The sequence below is a fragment of the Pseudorasbora parva genome, chromosome 6, assembly GCF_024679245.1.
Source record: "Pseudorasbora parva isolate DD20220531a chromosome 6, ASM2467924v1, whole genome shotgun sequence".
NCBI classification, from domain to species: domain Eukaryota; kingdom Metazoa; phylum Chordata; class Actinopteri; order Cypriniformes; family Gobionidae; genus Pseudorasbora; species Pseudorasbora parva.
In genome coordinates this window covers 9,224,611-9,242,886 of record NC_090177.1, presented here as the reverse complement: position 1 = coordinate 9,242,886, position 18,276 = coordinate 9,224,611, and the positions used below count along the sequence as shown (strand labels likewise).

Sequence of the window (18,276 nt, the reverse complement as noted above, 5' to 3'; positions counted from 1 at the left end):
ACAGGAATTACTGACAATATGTTTCTGGCAGTTCAGAATAGCTTCATTTTTTGGTAGACAATAACTTCCAAAACAAATGTTTGCTAAACACACATTTGTGAAAATGCGTTTTATGTTTCTTCATTGTTTTAGTACTTTGACACCACCATTTTTTTATTTTAATACCTGCATTAAACAACTATTTCCTGCGCCTTTCAGACATTGCCTGTCCTCAACAACGTGTCAGGTGGATCAGGAACGAGGGGATTTAGGTCTGTCTCTAAATTGGGAAACAGTGACGATCACCTGCCAACCTAGTTTAAGACCAGATGAGAAATGGGAACCAAAACTTCCAGAATGTGTGCAATGAAACATATCCAACTGGAAGACATGTAAAATAGAGCAGGCTGTCTCTAAGTCATAATGGGGCTCTTTTCTTATCACTGTATTTAATTAAAATGAGCAGAACACAGTGTTTACTCAAGAGTATTTATCATAAAAGAATATTCTGAGTGAAGATGAAGCACTTTTTTTGCTATTCATAAATTATTTGTTCTGACATTCAGTGCATCCACGTCCTCGCGGACCTTAAGAGGTTAATCTACAGAATTATGAAAACTTAGCTAGCTTTCATGTTCTGTTGGTTTTTTTAGTTTTTTTTTATTCAGTATAAATAAAAATGAGAGAACACCCAGTTTCTTTAAAAAAAGATATGCTTAGTTATTTAATCAGCACAAAATGAGCCTAAAGCAACAAATATTACTTTACAATAAGGTAATTTGTTACATTAACATAAACAATAAAAAATCTCTAAAGCATGTATTAATCTTAGTTGATGTAAATTTTAACATTTACTAATACATCTATCAAATCAAGTCATACCTATTAATATTGTCAACACCTCAGAGTCGGTGTTCTCCTCAAACCATTCCTGAACTTTTGCTCTGTGGCTGTGGCTCTTTCAGCAGGATAATGTGCCCTGCCACAAACCAAAAGTTCAGGAATACCGTTTCCATGAAAGGATGTACATGGTCTGCAACAATGCTTAGGTAGGTGGTACGTGTCAAAGTAACATCCACATGGATGGCAGGACCCAAGGAACATTGCCCAAAGCATCACACTGCCTCTGCAGGCTTTCCTTTTCTTCATAGTGCATTCTGGGGCCATGTGTTCCCCAGGTAAGTGATGCACACACATCCGACCATCCATATGATGTAAAATAAATTGTGATTCATACCAGACCAGACCACCTTCTTCTATTGCTCTGTGGTCCAGTTCTGATGTTCACGTGCCACTGTTGCCGCTTTCGGCGGTGGACAGGGGTCAGCATGGGCACCCTAACTGGTCTACTCTGCGGCTATGCAGCCCCATACACAACAAACTGTGATGCACTGTGTATTCTGACACCTTTCTATCAGAACCAGCATTAACTTCTTGAGCAGTTTGAGCTCCAGTAGCTCGTCTGTTTGATCGGACCACACGGGCCAGCCTTCGCTCCCCACGTGTATCAATGAGCCTTGGCCGCCATGATCTTGTCGCTGGTTCACCACTTTTTTCTACAAAAACTTACTTTGAGGTATGAATTAAAAAAAATTGTTTGTTTGTTTAATGTTCAGGAATTGTGGTGTTGATCACATCTGAAATAAATTACAAATGTGAATGCTTATTGTGGACTGGTCATTTTAAGCACTGGGAGTTTTACCACGGTACATTGTGGGCCTTCCCGTTGTAAATATATAAAAAATTGACACAATTAGACACAATGGTGTTAACACGGGGACAATCGACAAATTATTCAGATAAACATATCAACACTGAACATCATAAAACACAAAAACCCCGAAGAATTCAGAAAAAAACAATAGGACACTTCAGCTGCATTCATGCTGCAAGTCATGCTGGGAGTCAAGCTTTTTTGGTTATTGTCACCAAAGCTGAGATTCTTGCTGATTGTTGTTGTCTCTGTGTGTCTGAATGAGACACACTTTTTCACGTGTATGTTTTTAAAATCTTTTTAAATTACAAATTATTTCTGATCTTTAAGTGGGAGGGTGCCGAATAGGCAGAAACCTTCAAGCGGTTCACTATGAAGGAGCTGGAATAGAAAAATGGGACAATGATAGTAAGTAATATTTTATTTATATAATGGCATATTTTATTAAGTACTAAAGATTAGTATTGCAGATAACAAAACTAAGATAAATGCATCTGTAAAATATTTGTAATTATAGCCATTGAATATGACAAAACTAAATTATTGCAACTTTTAATTTCAGTGAAATTAACATAAACCCTTTATAATAGGCCTTAATATCACATTTAGCTATGCCTTGAATGCCAGTTTATCTTTCCCACTTAATTTTTTTTTCACATAATTTTTCGTGATAATTAATACAACTATTAGTCAAAAGATTTGGTATCAATATTTTTAAGAGAGGAGCGATATTTATTTATACTTATTTCTTAATAATTTTACTGACAGAATCAAATTAAGCATTTGATGATTGTCACCATTGTTTAGAGTCAAATGCTGATTTTTGACATCTTTGTGTCTGAATGATACAGCAGTTAAAAAATAAAAAATAAAAAAAAAGAATTCCTACTGCATCACAGGTTTGTTAATGCATAATGGAAATGTTAATGGTGTGACACACGTATGATCAATGATTAGACTTCAGATGAGCTCTGACTCAAACCACTTCAATAGTGAGCCAACATCACCTGCAGTCATTTATAATATTTACAATATTTTTGGTGATTCTTTTCAATTAAAATGTCTGATATTGTGGTGGTAATTTCTGGAAGCTGCCACTTATGGCCCTTATGCACCATAATGTTGCTGTATCTTCATGAAATGACAATGCATTAAAGCATTAAATAAATTAGAGATAGTTCAATAAGATTTTTTTTTTTTTTTTTTATGATTAAAAAGGATTTTTCTTTTTGTTCTTATTATTATTTTGTAGTGAAATAGCAAAAATAAATGTATTCAGCAATTGTGGAATCGCAAAAAAACCAGAAGGACTGATAAAGTTTAAATCCCAAATAATAAATTATTCTGAAATAATGAAGGCACAAGTTTAGCTATAGTTGACGTAATATATTTTACTTTTCATCTACCTTTGGTGTTGACTTTTTTTCTGTATGTGTGAACTAAGAAATCAAAATAGACAACTTTAAGACAACCAATTTCTTTCATTTAAAAAGACAATACAAAATCCAGACATTTTTACATGAGCATAAACAAATTTCAAGTGCAAATACCATTTCCCATTCCATGAATCATTGTGGCAAAGTCATTTCTTTTTCAAAAAAAAACAAAAAATACAAAGACATTTTGAAAAAGAAACGTGGGGTAAAGACAATAGAAAAAAAGAGAAGAAAAAATAAAATAAACAGCAACATGGATTGATCATCTACATTTATCGATGTTTGAAAGGGATTTGGTAGCGCAAAGACAAAGGGAAATTATAAAACATAATGCAGCAGTCACAGACCGCCAATGACAATGACTAGTTAGATTAGCAAATACTCTGCAATTATTTTAGTGAACTTTCAACAAAATATTGACGACTTCGCCACAAACTTTTCATTCTTGGCAATCATAGCTATTTCACATATGACCCATCCTTTATATTTCACGGACACATCCAACCTGCAGTGCTGCAACATGTTTAGTAGTTTGAAATGGTTTCTGCAAGTGGGGCAATATTGACAATTCACTTATTCTTGGGTTAAACCAAGTTCTTTTTTCTCTCTTTTTGTTTCTATTCTATCATATTTATACATTTAAACAATTATATTAGTGACCACTGTAATAGATGACAAAATGTACAAAATACCTAAAATGTCAATAAATGCTTCATAAAATAACCCCCACACATTCAGTTCCTTTTCAGTTCTGGATTTTAGGATCTTGTCTAGGGTTAAGGCCCGTTCAAGCCAAGGACGATAACGATAAAGATATAGTTCTAAAAATCGTTATTAAAGAATTGCAGGGTTCGCACCACAGCTACAACGTTGTTTTAGAATTTCAGAATGATTTTTGAGCTGTTGAATGATAAAACACTAAGCCAATCAGAATCCATTCTAATTTTAAGGGCTCGTGCATTTGAGATGACATTGTGAGAAATGAATCGCTGAGGTTCAGATAAATCCACCACTGTCTAACAAGCCAAACCCCTTTTTCAAGGAAATGGATATTTATATAACAGACGTTCATAACCTCTAAATAACTGGTGATTATTAAGTATTAACGGAGATGAGCTCAAAATGCCACGCTAGCAAACGGTGTAACATGAAATTACCCTAGGCCGTGTGTCCACCAAAACGTTTTTTACGCTGCTGGCTGGCGTTTTCAATTGTTTTCAATGAGAGCGCCGCGTTTTTAGAACGCCTGGAGCGCAAAGAGGCGCTGAGCGAGTATTTCACGCTCACGCGCTGAGCACTCAGTGTTTTTTACTGGTCGCCGAGAGTTGAAGAATGTTCAACTTTGAGTAAAACTCAGCGCTCATCACTGTCACTTTTCACCCAGCCGTCCAATCACAGTGGAGGAGGGGTGGGACAAACAACACAGACCAACCGCCACATTCTGAGTGTCGTCATCAGATGACAACAAGCAATAATAATGGAACAAAATGATTTTAAAAAAAGCCAGAGCAAATACTTTACATTGTATCTGCAATTTTATATAGAATCAATACAGGAACAAACTACCTGTGAAATTAGAAGGACCTCCGCAGATTTTCCGTATCATAACAACAAGCAAGTCTCAACTGAGGAGAAAAAAACGCTACCTGCCAAAACGCTCTCAATCGCTCACAGCGAGGCGTTTCAGCAGAGCGCCTAGGGTTTTCAGCTGGCTAAAAACGTTTTGGTGGACACACGGCCTTAGTCTTGAAGGTGCAGCAAAAAAAAAAGTGTTGTTTTTGCTTCACTATATTGACTATGTCAGCTAAATTCACTGTTAAATTAAACTGATTACACTAACTGGATTTGCTTAAAGCCTAGCATGCTGAGGACATCTGCAAGTTGAAGCCATGTAAATGTTGTCGGGCTATCACCAGACCAAGCTCAATTTAAGATTGAACATTGGTCTTGGGAGTCTGCTCTGTTTTCTACTGCACAAGAGGCGTGATCAACGGGCATTATTCAAATGACTCTGTACGCAATTGGATAGTCCTTTAACCAATCAGACCACCAGAGGTGTGATTAACGGGCAATGACCCATTGTTTCTGTCATCGTGTTAAATCTCCAATAGCGCTCATGGTGGGTAAGCCAGTCTGTGATTGGTTACCGCAGAAGTGTAACAGAAGCAGTAGAAATGAATGTACGGGTTTTCAGAACGAGAATGCAAAATCGAATCGCCGGCAGATCAGGCTGGGTTTACCCAGTCTAGTTTAAATGCAACAGAAAGAACAGAAAAAAAACATGTTCAGTGATGTTGAAACTGCAGAGCGCAAACTCTGAATAAACAGACTGTTATTGTTCGTTGATGTGGATACTAATATAGTTATCCTTCTTGGTGTGAACGTGCCTTTAGACTTTCTGCACTTAAACACGGGATGGGACATCCTTGTGTGTTTAAACTGATTAACTTTAAAAGAGGTTGGGTCAAGAGTAACAAATAGACACGTTTGACCACATGTGGAGCCAGCTTTACAGTCAATGCTACAATATTGTTTTTTTGTTTTTTCCAGCACAGAAATAGTCCTAAAACATTCTACGCAAGTATCGAAATGCAAACATTTCTAGAAATGTGCAAATACTGTACATGTTGTTCTTTTATAGGTCTTTCAGCTACTGAGACACCTTTTTGAGCAAGTTAAAGTCGACGTCTATAGCTAGCTTCCAAGCAAATGAATGCGACAATGTCTGCCCTCTTGAGTCACGAGGCTTGTTACCATCATAGCAATGCAAGAATGCGTTTATGTACAACGAGCCCATGCGCTTGGAATATGCTGGACAAGCGTTTGCATACTTGCGTAGACTGTTTCTGGCCTTGATGCTCAATGTCTGAAGAACACCCTCTACAGCGGAAAGTTTGCGAATACAACTTGTGTTTGGACTTATCTCTCAGACTCCAATTAGTCTACGTTTATTTCATATTTACAATATACAAAAGAAAAAAGACAACAGTAAACTACCATTTTGACCAGTCCTTTTGTTTACATATAAAAACTGGGTATGGTTTGACCTTCTCGAAGTTTGGTTCTTTTCTCATAGTTGCACTTTATGTGAAGGGCTCTACCTATGAACACATTCATGAGGAATACTAATTCATAATTAATACAGGAAACACTCATAAATGGCAACATCCACAGGCTTATCCTAACACTTTTGCACTTCAGGCACTTGCAAGCAAATCTAACGACGGTCCGGTGAAACCCCAGCAAATCTCTTTGGGTCCTTCTATAATGTGCAAAACAAACTCAAAACACTGTAATTTCATCTTGCTCGTGACTGAAATGTGTCTAACCTAACCTGTGGTTTTCGTTTATCAGTGATTCATGTCCGCATTATGAAAACATTACTTCCAACCTGTGAAAGAGTTCGGCCCCTCGACTGCTCTTCTCTGTAGGACATTTCTTGAATTGCATTAGGCAAAACCGAAGGCTTAAAGTGACGTTTCTGAAGAAGCAGCAATTGCATGTCCTGCAAAAAACTCACAGAACTGAGTGTTAACAGTCCACTGTTCTTAAAATACCAACCAACCTTCTCATCACCCGAGCCTTTCCAATAACGCACATCTTCTATGCTTTGTTAAATTAACTTGAATATTAGGAAAAATACGAATATGCAGTTGACAATAATACAATCTGAACAGGCAGACCTTAACAAAACATTACTGTTTTAACAGCATGACCTTTAGAGATTACATGTATGCTCTAGGAGCTCAAATATAATGTTTTAACATTGTGAAATGCTTGATATGAATTAGATCTTACCAAGAGCACACTAAAAGTACAGATATACAAAAGTTTGTACATTTATTCTGAGAACTAGCAGTTTACTAGAGCTGGAACTTAGGGGAAAAAAGCCTTTTTTTTTTTAAAGCACGATCACAGCTAGCTCCAGTTCACAACAAAAAAGATGTTCTTTTCTTTGACATGCTACACCTTTCTTTTGTCTGTACAACACGCTCTTTAACTCAAATCATGTCTATGAAAACCTAGCGTGTGTCTAAACTTACACGTTGCTCTTAATGGGGTGGGGGGGTCGTGGAACCACCCAAACCATAGTCTTCCTCTACGGGACGCCTTTAGAAATGAGCGTGCAAACAAACGTTCATGCGACCGAACAAAAACATTGACACAGCACAGAACGACGGTGACTGACATGTAGAGAAAGGAAACACATTCATTGTCTCGATACGACTGCGTTACATGAAGACTACACAGAAGCTTTTTTTGCCTCGGAGATGACGGACAAGAAAAAGAAAAGAAACAGGTAAAGTGAAGTGAAACATCTGAAATCTGCATAGTGTGGTTGTGTGCGCGCGCTGTTGAATATGTGTGTAATTCCTTTAAATGTGTGTAGGATCCCGTTGACTCGAAGCCAGGTGACTGGAGGTGTGTGGATGCGAATGGCGCTTTTGGACTATTTGTATGGACGCAGGAAGGCGGAGACTTTGCTGTGGATGAGACGGATGAACGAACGTGGGAGCATCTCTGTGGAGTCCCGAGTTGAGTATTTGTAGTAATTGTTTGGGTGAGCCAGCACATCGAACAGAGTTTTAATCAGCTTTTTATCCTGATGGGAAACAAAAAGGAGAAAAATCAAATGAGACTTGGCATAAATGGGCATCATTTAAAAAATCATTGCAATTCTGTATGAAGTAAGCAATTTAAATAATTTTTTTATTCTGCGAACACCATTTTGGCAAATTGGAGCTAGTGTAAATTTTCACACAGGACTAAGACTATCTTATTTAGTCAACCTTATCCTGTTTTTTGTTTAGTCAACTTTTAGTCTAAGGGTGCGTTTACACTTGTAGTTCGGTTCGTTTGGTCCGGATCAAAAAACATATAGTCCTGGTCTGCTTAGCGTTCACACTGGCATTTTTTTTAACAACGAACCCAAAGTTACCGAACCAAAGGCATAGGGATATGGTCACAACCTGATTGGTCGGCTTTTATGACGTATATTTCGCCACAGAGCTTGCTTATCGAACATTCAAACAATGCTGCTCGCTGGATTAAATGTGATCATTTTATGCGTGCACATATGGTTTTATTTTTAACAGCTGAGAACTCCCATAGAGATCATAAAATGTTTAAAACATTCAAAACAGCAGCAGGATTTCCTCCGTTGCATGCAAAAACCAAGATCTGCTGCAAGAGACGGCAGTTAATTCGTCTGAACCGACTGAGGGCAATACAAGTCCTTTGATGAGAAGAACCAGGTATGCTTTTTGTGCATTTTTTCTAGCATTTTCGAAACATGAATATTTATGAGGCACTTTACCTCCTCGTTGCTCCACATTTGCCCTCTACTTATTTTGGATACACCGATCTTTCCGCGTCGTCAAGCTGACTTGTAGCGCTGCATCTTGTGACATTATTTTGCTCAAAATTATAAATCACAACAATTGTTGTCATTTGAGAAACATATTTTTTACATTCCATCTGAATTAATGCACTTCCATAAAGCACAAATAAAGAGGAAACTTGTACATGCTAATATTACATTCCTGATTTATTATAGGTTATTTGTCACATAAATGAACACTCTCTACATGAGGTAATAGAACAAGAAACTTCAAATTTCTTACAATTCCTACTAGTAATTTCAATAATACAATTGTTTTTCAATTAAAATAACATTCCCAATCCATGTTTAGATTTATTACAATTCAGATTTTGTCACAGCAAACAATGCAAGCGGCTCTTGAACGAACACAGACAGGCTTCATTACGATATTCAAGTTTTACCTCAGAATATCTTAATGGTGATCTCCAAACTCCAGCTTTGGCATGATTGCCAGATTGTAAAAATTTGTAAAAATTTTAAATAAAAAATAAAAAAAGTAAAATGCTAGGCAGATAATGCTCTGATTGGGGGGTTTAATCTATTGACATCTGGCAAACACAAGCATTAAAACATGTAGAAGGCTTCAGTCTAATTTTTTAGACACAGGTAGTTCTTGGATCTGCTTGCGCTAACTGTGAGCTTTTTCCAATGAGGAAACTCTGCTTTTGTTTGGCCCTTTTCTTAAGGGAAGAGGGACAGGCATCTGGATCCAGTCTCTCATTCACAGAGTCATTGTATCGAGACAAGCACTTGTGAATTTCAGATAGATCAGATGTCTGGTGCCTGGGCTGAGTCATTTGCAGCTCTGAGCTCCTGATAGGTTGACCATCACATAGGCCACCTTAGCTGTTGTACACACAGAGTGAGTTGGCCTACTCTCAAAATTAAGGCGTTCTGCAGAGGCTGCCGCTCTTTAGGAGCCCCAGGTAGATCTATGCTTGTGTGCTGGCCCTCACAAGGGCCACCTCAATGGCTGGCCTAGGCTAGGAATAGGGATATTGTATGCGGAATGCTATGCATTCTCGCCCCAGGCCTTCTTTATTTTGTTTTTGAGAGGCTTCTTAGCTAGAGTCATAAGTTTAATAAACCAGCTGACATCTGGTACAGCTGGTTCTGTCCTCCTCTCACTACAAGAGTTATCTGGCCAAGGCCCGCCTTTCTGCATTAGAATAAATGCACTGGTGTACATGCAGAGTAGATAGCAGCTAGGGTCGCAGGCTCTTCCCTAGGTTTCCCTTTTTTACTTTTTGAATAGGAAGCAGTGGGCTGTGGCCCCCACTCTGTAGAACCTAGCTAGTCTCCCTTAGAGCCTGAGCACTGCCACGAGTTGATACTCATGATCTTTTGGAGTAGCAGACCCTTGGCTGGGCCTCCTCGAGAGCCCAGTGGCATAAGACAGCTCTCCTTGCTTAAAGAGTAAAGTGTTTTTTTTCTGAGTACACTGGGGCAGTGAAATTGTTGGTTCCAAGCCTTTGAACAGCCTTAGGTGTCATTGACGCAGGGCGAGTTCCCTTTCAAAAGGGAACGTCTCAGGTTACGCATGTAACCTCTGTTCTCTGAGAACACAGAGCGAGCCTGCTGAACAGTCCCTTTAGACGAAAATGGAAGAGGCGTACTCTAGGCAGCCCTTATATACTGTACGTCCTGGTATGTAACGGGTATGTACCGGACCGAATCAGAACGCAGATTTCGGTTCCTCATTTCGGTTCCACTTGCGTTCAAACGTTCTTCCGCACTTTGGCTGGGACAGAGCCAGATACAGACATACTCAGTGCTAATCACATATCACAACTATTCAATATTTTCAACGACATGTTTATTTTAGGTTTCAGACATTTAAATGCACATGAGTACTAGCAAAAAACACACTGATGTCTATAGAAGTGGCAATAACAATCCTTTCAGACAGTTATAATTTGACTACGTGTCTTATTTATATCAAATACCCATTATATAAGTTACTATATAGTTTACTCAATTCTTCTCCCAGTTTAGGGGTCTCTTACTTTCATTTATTTTGTGAGACATGATGTAAATCCGACAGATTTGATTCTCTGAGGCACAAACTAACATGGCAGTGCCCATTGCGCATTATAGATCAACTAACACACATTCACGTTACACATATTTAAAAATCTGAATTTCAGATAATTCATGACATGATTTTCGATGCTTCAAGAGATTCTAACTAACCAACTGATGTCACATATGGACTACTGTGATGATGTTTTTATTACTGTGCATACATTCAATGGAGGAAGAGAAAGCTCTCAGACTCAATATAAAATATCTTAAACTGTGTTCTGAAGATGAACAGAGGTCTTACGGGTGTCGAATGACATTAGTGTAAGTAATTATTGACTTAATTATTGAATTAATTTTCATTTTTGGGTGAACTAACCCTTTAAATTAGACCTATTGTAGTTGGAATAGGTTTTACTGTGAATTTAAGTAAATTTGTTGTGTTTTGTATTTATTTATATATTTAAAGCTGCAGTCCGTAGTTTTTCCTCTTTGTCGCCATCTCTGTTTGAAAACTGCATTTGCAGTTATTCGTGGAATTATCAACTTTACGTGACTCGGTCAGCACAGCAAAGAGCGGAGGAATCAAACGTTTTGAGGAGAATGTGCAGCTGTCAGTCACCGCGCCAGTATGATACTGTCATTTGAAATCACAGACTCTACTGTACTGTTGGAAAGTATGACCGACATAAGAATGCCATCTGAACAAGTAAGTATCTAACATCCACTTTTGTTCTGACCAACTAAGGGGAAAAAAAGCACTGCAATAAATTGTGATTATTAATCGAATGATTGCTTATCACGTCACGTCTTATCACATACACAATGTGTATTAGGGCTACCTGTAGATCAGTTTCCATTTCTGTTCAGTCTAATTTCTAATCATCATATAGGCTACCAACAAATTAATGTGGAGTGGAGGTGAATTGCTCCCTCTCATAGCATGCACAAAATAATTGATATTTACCATAATGCACATAGCAAAACGAGAAAGAAGAAAACTCTGTATGAATTAAGAGAAAAAGTGTGCTACTGTTACGTTACATAGCCTAATCCAACGATTGAAATATTACCTGTCCAGCAGAAAAAAAATCTGAAAAAACCCTTCAAAACATAGAGTTCACACAACCTTTAAAAGCTCTTTTTATCCTTGTTTTTGCATCGGCCGGTTAAAGTCTTTTTCTGTAGCCACTCCGAAGTCCAAAGACTTACTTATATACCTTAGATTTTACAAAGGATGAATCTCCAGTCGTCATTGGTGATTGTCGTTTGAACCTTTTTCAAACAACATCAATTTGATCAGTTTAATTATATCAAGTGATGTGAGAAAAGGCCATCTCCACCTCCAACATACACATAGGCAACATACATGTAGCCTGCTAACCGGGACACCTTTATGTGTAGCCTACAGATGTGACGCAATGACGCAAAGATAAGCTCACATTTACATTTAGGAATTTAGCAGACGCTTTTATCTAAAGCGATTTATAACTGAAGAGTACAGGAATCGATCTGTCACGAAGAGGCGAAGAAGAAACGCAAAAAGTGCCCTAAATACAAAGATTTGGATATTACTCAGAGTAGCCAAAAACTATAATATTCTAGTTTGCTTGAATTTGCTTGAATATGCCGCCGAAATTCACCAGTACAACTGGAATTAAAAACATTACAAGCTTACCTTCGTAAATCAAGCTACAGTATACAGATAGTTTTGACACTGGCTGATTATGTACTTGCTCAAATTTATTTTGGATAATTTTTCACCCAGAAAAGTTATGGACAGCAGCTTTAAAGTTAGCAAATTGTTAAATTTAAAGTATTTATAATTATTTTTTTAAATTATAAGTATAGATCCAGGCTCCATTTAGGCACCGGTACCGTTTTAAAAGTATCGGTTTGGCACCAGTATCGTTAAAAAACCCAAACGATACCCAACCCTAGTCATAGGCTATCGCTAGCCAATAATTAATGTTCCTCCCAAATCAGACTTAACTAGTCACAAAACTGACCTTGAGTATTTCTTGATGGTTTTCAGAGGCATAAAGTCTTCCATCTCTTACAATGTCTTCAACCAGCTGCTCATAGTCTTCTAAAGAAAAAGACAATCACACACATTTTAGTGACAAAGAATGTCAAGAATGGACAGAAATCCACCTAATATACATTTACATTTTTTACAATAAATTAAATTCACGTTGAACTCAAGACGTACCATCATAAGTGACGTATGGTATCTGGAACCCGCGAGCGCTGTTTACATCGTTGGATTTGAAGTTGATCCAGAGGCGGCGCGAGCGGGCCGTGAATGCGATAGGCCTCTCGTATGTCTGACATGTCTCATAGGTGGTGATGGAGGTTGCTGACCCTGAGAAGAAAATAACTTTAGTGTTTAAATCAAAGAAACCATCACCCCAACAAGGAGAGATTATTCTCAATAAGTCAATAATTCAAATGTATTTTATACAAAGATTAATAAGATCATTCATGCATGATAACACTAGTTCACTCATTTCAGTACAACATACTTAGAGTAAAATATTTTTGACACTTGATATAGAGTGCAACAGTTGAGTTGAGTTCAGTAAGCAAAACCTCATTCATTATCCTTATAAGGGAATTCATTTTTCACAATAAGGTATACACTTTTAAAGACATATGCTCTTGTTGAAGCCATCAGTTTGCATTGCACTCCTGGTGAAAAACTACATTATCCATGATGCACTGAAAAAATTCCACCAATCAGTGATTTGTAGAAAGTATATCTCGCCAAAAGAGTTCTTTTAGCTCCACTCACTCTCATGAAGTACCAAGAATGACGTAATCAATTCGGTCTTGATGCGCTCTCAAAATACGTAAATGTTTGTATCATTCGCAATACTTGAAGGTATTGTAGTTCTTTCCCTCATTGAAGCTGTTAAGTTCACAGTCTTGTACTTTTTGCCCAATTTTCAAATACTTTTTGGCTTTAAATAAAAGTTAGTAATATTGATTCCCCTTGTAGCTGGTTGTTATAATGTTATATAATGTGGTATAGTGCTTTAACAAATTATTTTAAAACCTCTATGGAAAAAATGAATGGAAAAAACACTTTCGGAACCAACCCCACAGAAAAAGTAAGCAGGCACTAATGCACTCTACATTGGCTAAACCCGGAAAAGCACAAACACTTACAGTTCTTCCTCATTACTAGGACGTCTCCACACTCATCCTCAGACGGGAGGAAGATCTCTGGGACCACGATCAAAATCTTGCGTTTGTGTGGAGGGTTGATGGTCCAGACACACTCTACATTGGCTGGGTAGTTTCCTGGATAGTTCGGAGATTCTATGTATCCAATGAACTCGCCTATCTCACCCCCACATTCCCGATCTGGACACACCAACAAATAAACAGAATAGATAATGTAATGGTAAATTGCTCATTAAGAATATTTAGTAGAACTGATATATTTTTATCTCTTAAATGCTTGGATTTTTTATTTTATTTCCTAATTTCTGTTTATTTAAAGAGCATGAGTTTAAAACACATTTCTTCCATAATTGCTGTGACTTGAAGATGTAACTAGGGATGCATATAGTTAAGTGGCAAATTTAATTGATTGTCATTCTTGTTATTAGCGACACCAGTGGCCGTTAATTGAACTGCAGTCAGTGACTTGCTGCGCTTGCTTGCACTCATGCACACATAATATAAAAGAGACTGGACGTGATTCAATGCCCTAATATACTCACAGCTAAGATATTTTTTCATTCCCTGCTTAGAAGTAAAATGAAGTTGGAAATACCTTTGCAGCGATATACTGTTAACATCCCGACATCATCCACACTGCTGAAAGCGACTTATAGATGAATATGTAAATATGTGCTGCACGCATTCCTCTCGATAACAGAATAGTTGCTATTTTAATGGGTACAGATGGGTCCATTCTAATTTAATTTAGATTGCATTTAAATTCTAATCTCGTCATTAAAGTGTGTCGCTATCGGTCAGGGAAAAAAAAAGTAAAATGTGCATCACTATGACAAACACATAATTTCACTCAAAATGCCATTTTGTTGTTCTGATGTAGGTTTTTTTTTTCTTCTCCAAACTTTCTTTGAAATTGTATAGTGATAAGGAACTCATAAGAAGTCCATACTTGTGATCAAAGATGAACGGACTCACTCTTGCATTGAGAGACGCTGATGGCCCCATCAAAGTCTGTGGTGGTGTTTCCAGGGCAGGAGATGCAGTAATTCTGTCTGAACTCAGCCTGGTAGGTTCCATGAGGACAGCGGATGCAACGATGAACTGAGGTGTTATAATAATGACCTGGAGAACACAACACTACACACACAAACACATGGGCTGATTTAGCATGAAGCTTCCCCTCACACACATGGACTACAAGTGTCTAATCGCTTAATTACGACATGGTGTGAACGTAGCATAAGCATTGTTTTGGTTCAGGAGGAACTGTAAAAAGTGTCTACAACTAGCCTTATGAAACGAGCTGATGAGCATGAGCAGGTGTGCAGAGGTATGGAAATACATATGCTGGCAGGCAGGTAGACATCCTATCATTGCATTTGGACTGAATCCATTTTTTGGCCCAGAGTACATTTTTTAATATTTAGACCAATTATATTGATTGTGAAAGGGGGATTCTGAAATCTACTGCCAGTTCAACAAACTGTATATATCCAAATTAAATTAATAATCAATTAATTTTAGGCTTAATTAATATTTTTCTTCCTATATGATTTTTAATTATTCTTTCCAGTTATGATTTTGCTTAAGAGAACCACTGATCGTTTCTTGTTTTCTGTGTGATGCATCACTAAACACTTGATAGCAACAAGGTGCCGTGTGTTTGGATTTTGGAGGTATCACACACCCCTAACATGCCAGGAGTGCAGTAACCGTGTTCGCTCACTTAGCCCGGCTTCCAGATATTACTGAAACACTAAAGAATCAAGATGAATATTGCCTGCACTACTGTCTGTACCTCTCACTGAGAGAAAGCCCATGTTATCAGTATGTTTAGGGTTAGAACTGGAGCTTAATCAGCTTTGTATGTGCGCAATATTCTGTGTTACAGATCAGTGTTGAGGTGGATTACGGACATCCTAAGAGATGGGTGGACTTGTTGTTCTGGACAAACTGGCGCCTGCTCATGGTGAAAGCGTCAAAAAGTGACACGTGTATGTAAACGTGCATCTGATTAACATATGATATTTACCATGACTGTGCATTTTCTCTGAGCCAATCAGAATCATCCACCTTGTAGTAATGACAAGGATAGACCTTGAAAACAGTATAACTGTTGGGACAATTATATGTACGGTACAACGAGGGCGGGACGACGAGATGGGGAGAGAGGGAGTGTGGCCTACAAACTCCTTGTGAGGCTTGAAGCTGGCTTATGCTGTTGAAACTGCAAACTATTCTTCAGTACATTTTTCTTTTAATTAACTGCACTCCTGACTATTGGTCTTCATTTTTCACTACTGGTCTTGGGTCATAAACTGTTAACCCCTAACAATTGTTATCAGGATGTGAAATGTATGGTGGCCCGGTAGCCCACACCACAATCTAAAAAGCAAACATAAGTTAACAACAGAAACACACTGGAAACAATTTATGTTGAATGAGCCAAGGGGTTTAATGCAGTCTAATTATCTACTGTAATCCAAATTATTAACAGTTATTACTGTACCAATATTTTTATGAAACGTAAAAAGTTATCATGGTCATCAGGTCATCATTTGCGGTCTATTGTGCAATCAGCCTGTGGCGAGGTGAACGAGCGAGAGACATGGGAGGAGCGAGCGAGACCGGGGGGCCTGATGGTGAATGAGCGTTACCTTGCAAGCCACACCGGTCTCGAGTCGAGGATGAGCAACACCATTCAAGGACGAGAGAGGACCAGGCCTGGACTTTATGTTATGTTGTGTTTATGTTTTATTATGTGTGTGCGGGCAGTCGTCCGTGAGGGGCTGACCGCGTTACTTTCAGTTTGTTTATTTATTTGATTAAAGTTGTTAAATGTTTGCCGGTTCCCGCCTCCTTCCTTCCCATCTACGAACTTCAATACACAGCCCATTTTGCACTGCTGTTTCCAGACTCAGGATGCGTTAAAGTTTAGGCTTTATTCTAGTGGCAATGGACTAACAAAATACAAAATTTTAGAAGCTTTTACTGTTCTAATATATTTTTATGAAGCCTTTAAGTTCTTGTGGGAAAAGGGCTTATTAAAAAAATATTGATATTTACTAATACAGTAAAAAAAAAAAATCTAATTTGGATTTTGTAAATTTCTTAGCATTAAATGGGAGCATTCTCATGGGTTGTGGTTTGTGTCCGTTTTGTGTGTTGTGCTTTTTATTTTATTGTGTTACACTTGAGGAAAACACTTATAAATGGTTTCGTGAACTCCACAAATAAATAAACTCCACTATAGCCAAGACCAAAGAGCTGTCAAAGGACACCAGAAACAAAATTGTAGACCTGCACCAGGCTGGGAAGACTGAATCTGCAATAGGTAAGCAGCTTGGTTTGAAGAAATAAACTGTGGGAGCAAATATTAGAAAACGGAAAACATACAAGACCACTGATAATCTCCTTCGATCTGGGGCTCCACGCAAGATCTCACCCCGTGGGGTCAAAATGATCACAAGAACGCTGAGCAAAAATTCCAGAACAACACGGGGGGACCTAGTGAATGACCTGCAGAGAGCTGGGACCAACGTAACAAAGGCTACCATCAGTAACACACTACACCGCCAGGGATTCTGCAGTGCCAGACGTGTCCCCCTGCTTGAGCCAGTACATGTCTGGGCCGGTCTGAAGTTTGCTAGAGAACATTTGGATGATCCAGAAGAGGATTGGGAGAATGTCATATGGTCAGATGAAACTAAAATAGAACTGTTTATTAAAAACTCAACTTGTCGTGTTTGGAGGAGGCATGGGCTGAGCTGTGAAGCATGGGGGTGGAAAAATCATGCTTTGGGCTATTTTTCTGAGGGACAAGGGTGACTGACAAGCTTGTCAAAGGGACAAGGGTGACTGATCCGTGTAAATGAAAGAATGAATGGGGCCATGTATTGAGAGATTTTGAGTAAAAACCTCCTTCCATCAGTATGAGCATTGAAAATGAAGATGAAAGATGATTTTTTTTTTCTCATTCTGTCTCTCATAGTTGAAATGTACTTATGATGAAAATTACAGGCCTCTCTCATCTTTTTATGTGGGAGAACTCAATTGGTGGCTGACTAAATAATTTTTTGCCCCACCGTGTATATATATTCCATTGTTGTTAACTTATATTTCCTTTTTAAAATTTCTTCTGGGCCACCATAGAAGACAGTTTCAACCAGTATAACAAAGAAAAACACTGCCTACCCCTAGCTTAAATGAACATTTTTGTGTTTCTATTAATTCATTATATTACAGTGGCTTTATGCACGCTGTCTAGCTTGATGTAAATACACACTGCAGTGTAGAGAGTCAAAATGTCTGACCTTTGACCTCACAGTCATTGAAGGAGCTGGCACCCTCTCTTTTGGTACCAAGCCCACCTCCACAGGGGAAACAAAGAGTTCGTCCTGGGTCAGGCTGGTATGTTCCCAGGGGGCACGACTGACAAGGCTTGAACCCATCACTTGAGTAATACCCTGGTGGACATTGACCTATAATGACAAAAAAGTACTTTTTTATTTTACTTTTATTTTGATTTTGTCCACATGAACAGATTGTATACT

General features: G+C 38.2%; 1 protein-coding gene across 4 annotated transcripts in view; it reads right to left on the bottom strand.

Annotated features, from left to right (window-relative positions):
* Positions 1-3,154: 3,154 nt before the first annotated feature.
* Positions 3,155-18,276, bottom strand: part of scube3 (signal peptide, CUB domain, EGF-like 3) — a 208,840-nt gene continuing 193,718 nt past the window's right edge. For all 4 annotated transcript variants that reach the window (XM_067445543.1, XM_067445545.1, XM_067445544.1 and 1 more), the window contains 6 exons: positions 18,037-18,204; positions 14,699-14,860; positions 13,706-13,903; positions 12,747-12,899; positions 12,544-12,623; positions 3,155-7,732 (listed from right to left, as the gene is read on the bottom strand). In XM_067445543.1, coding sequence (XP_067301644.1) covers positions 7,580-7,732; positions 12,544-12,623; positions 12,747-12,899; positions 13,706-13,903; positions 14,699-14,860; positions 18,037-18,204 — 914 coding nt within the window. In that variant the 3' untranslated portion in view covers positions 3,155-7,579. The remainder of the gene's footprint in view (positions 7,733-12,543; positions 12,624-12,746; positions 12,900-13,705; positions 13,904-14,698; positions 14,861-18,036; positions 18,205-18,276) is intronic.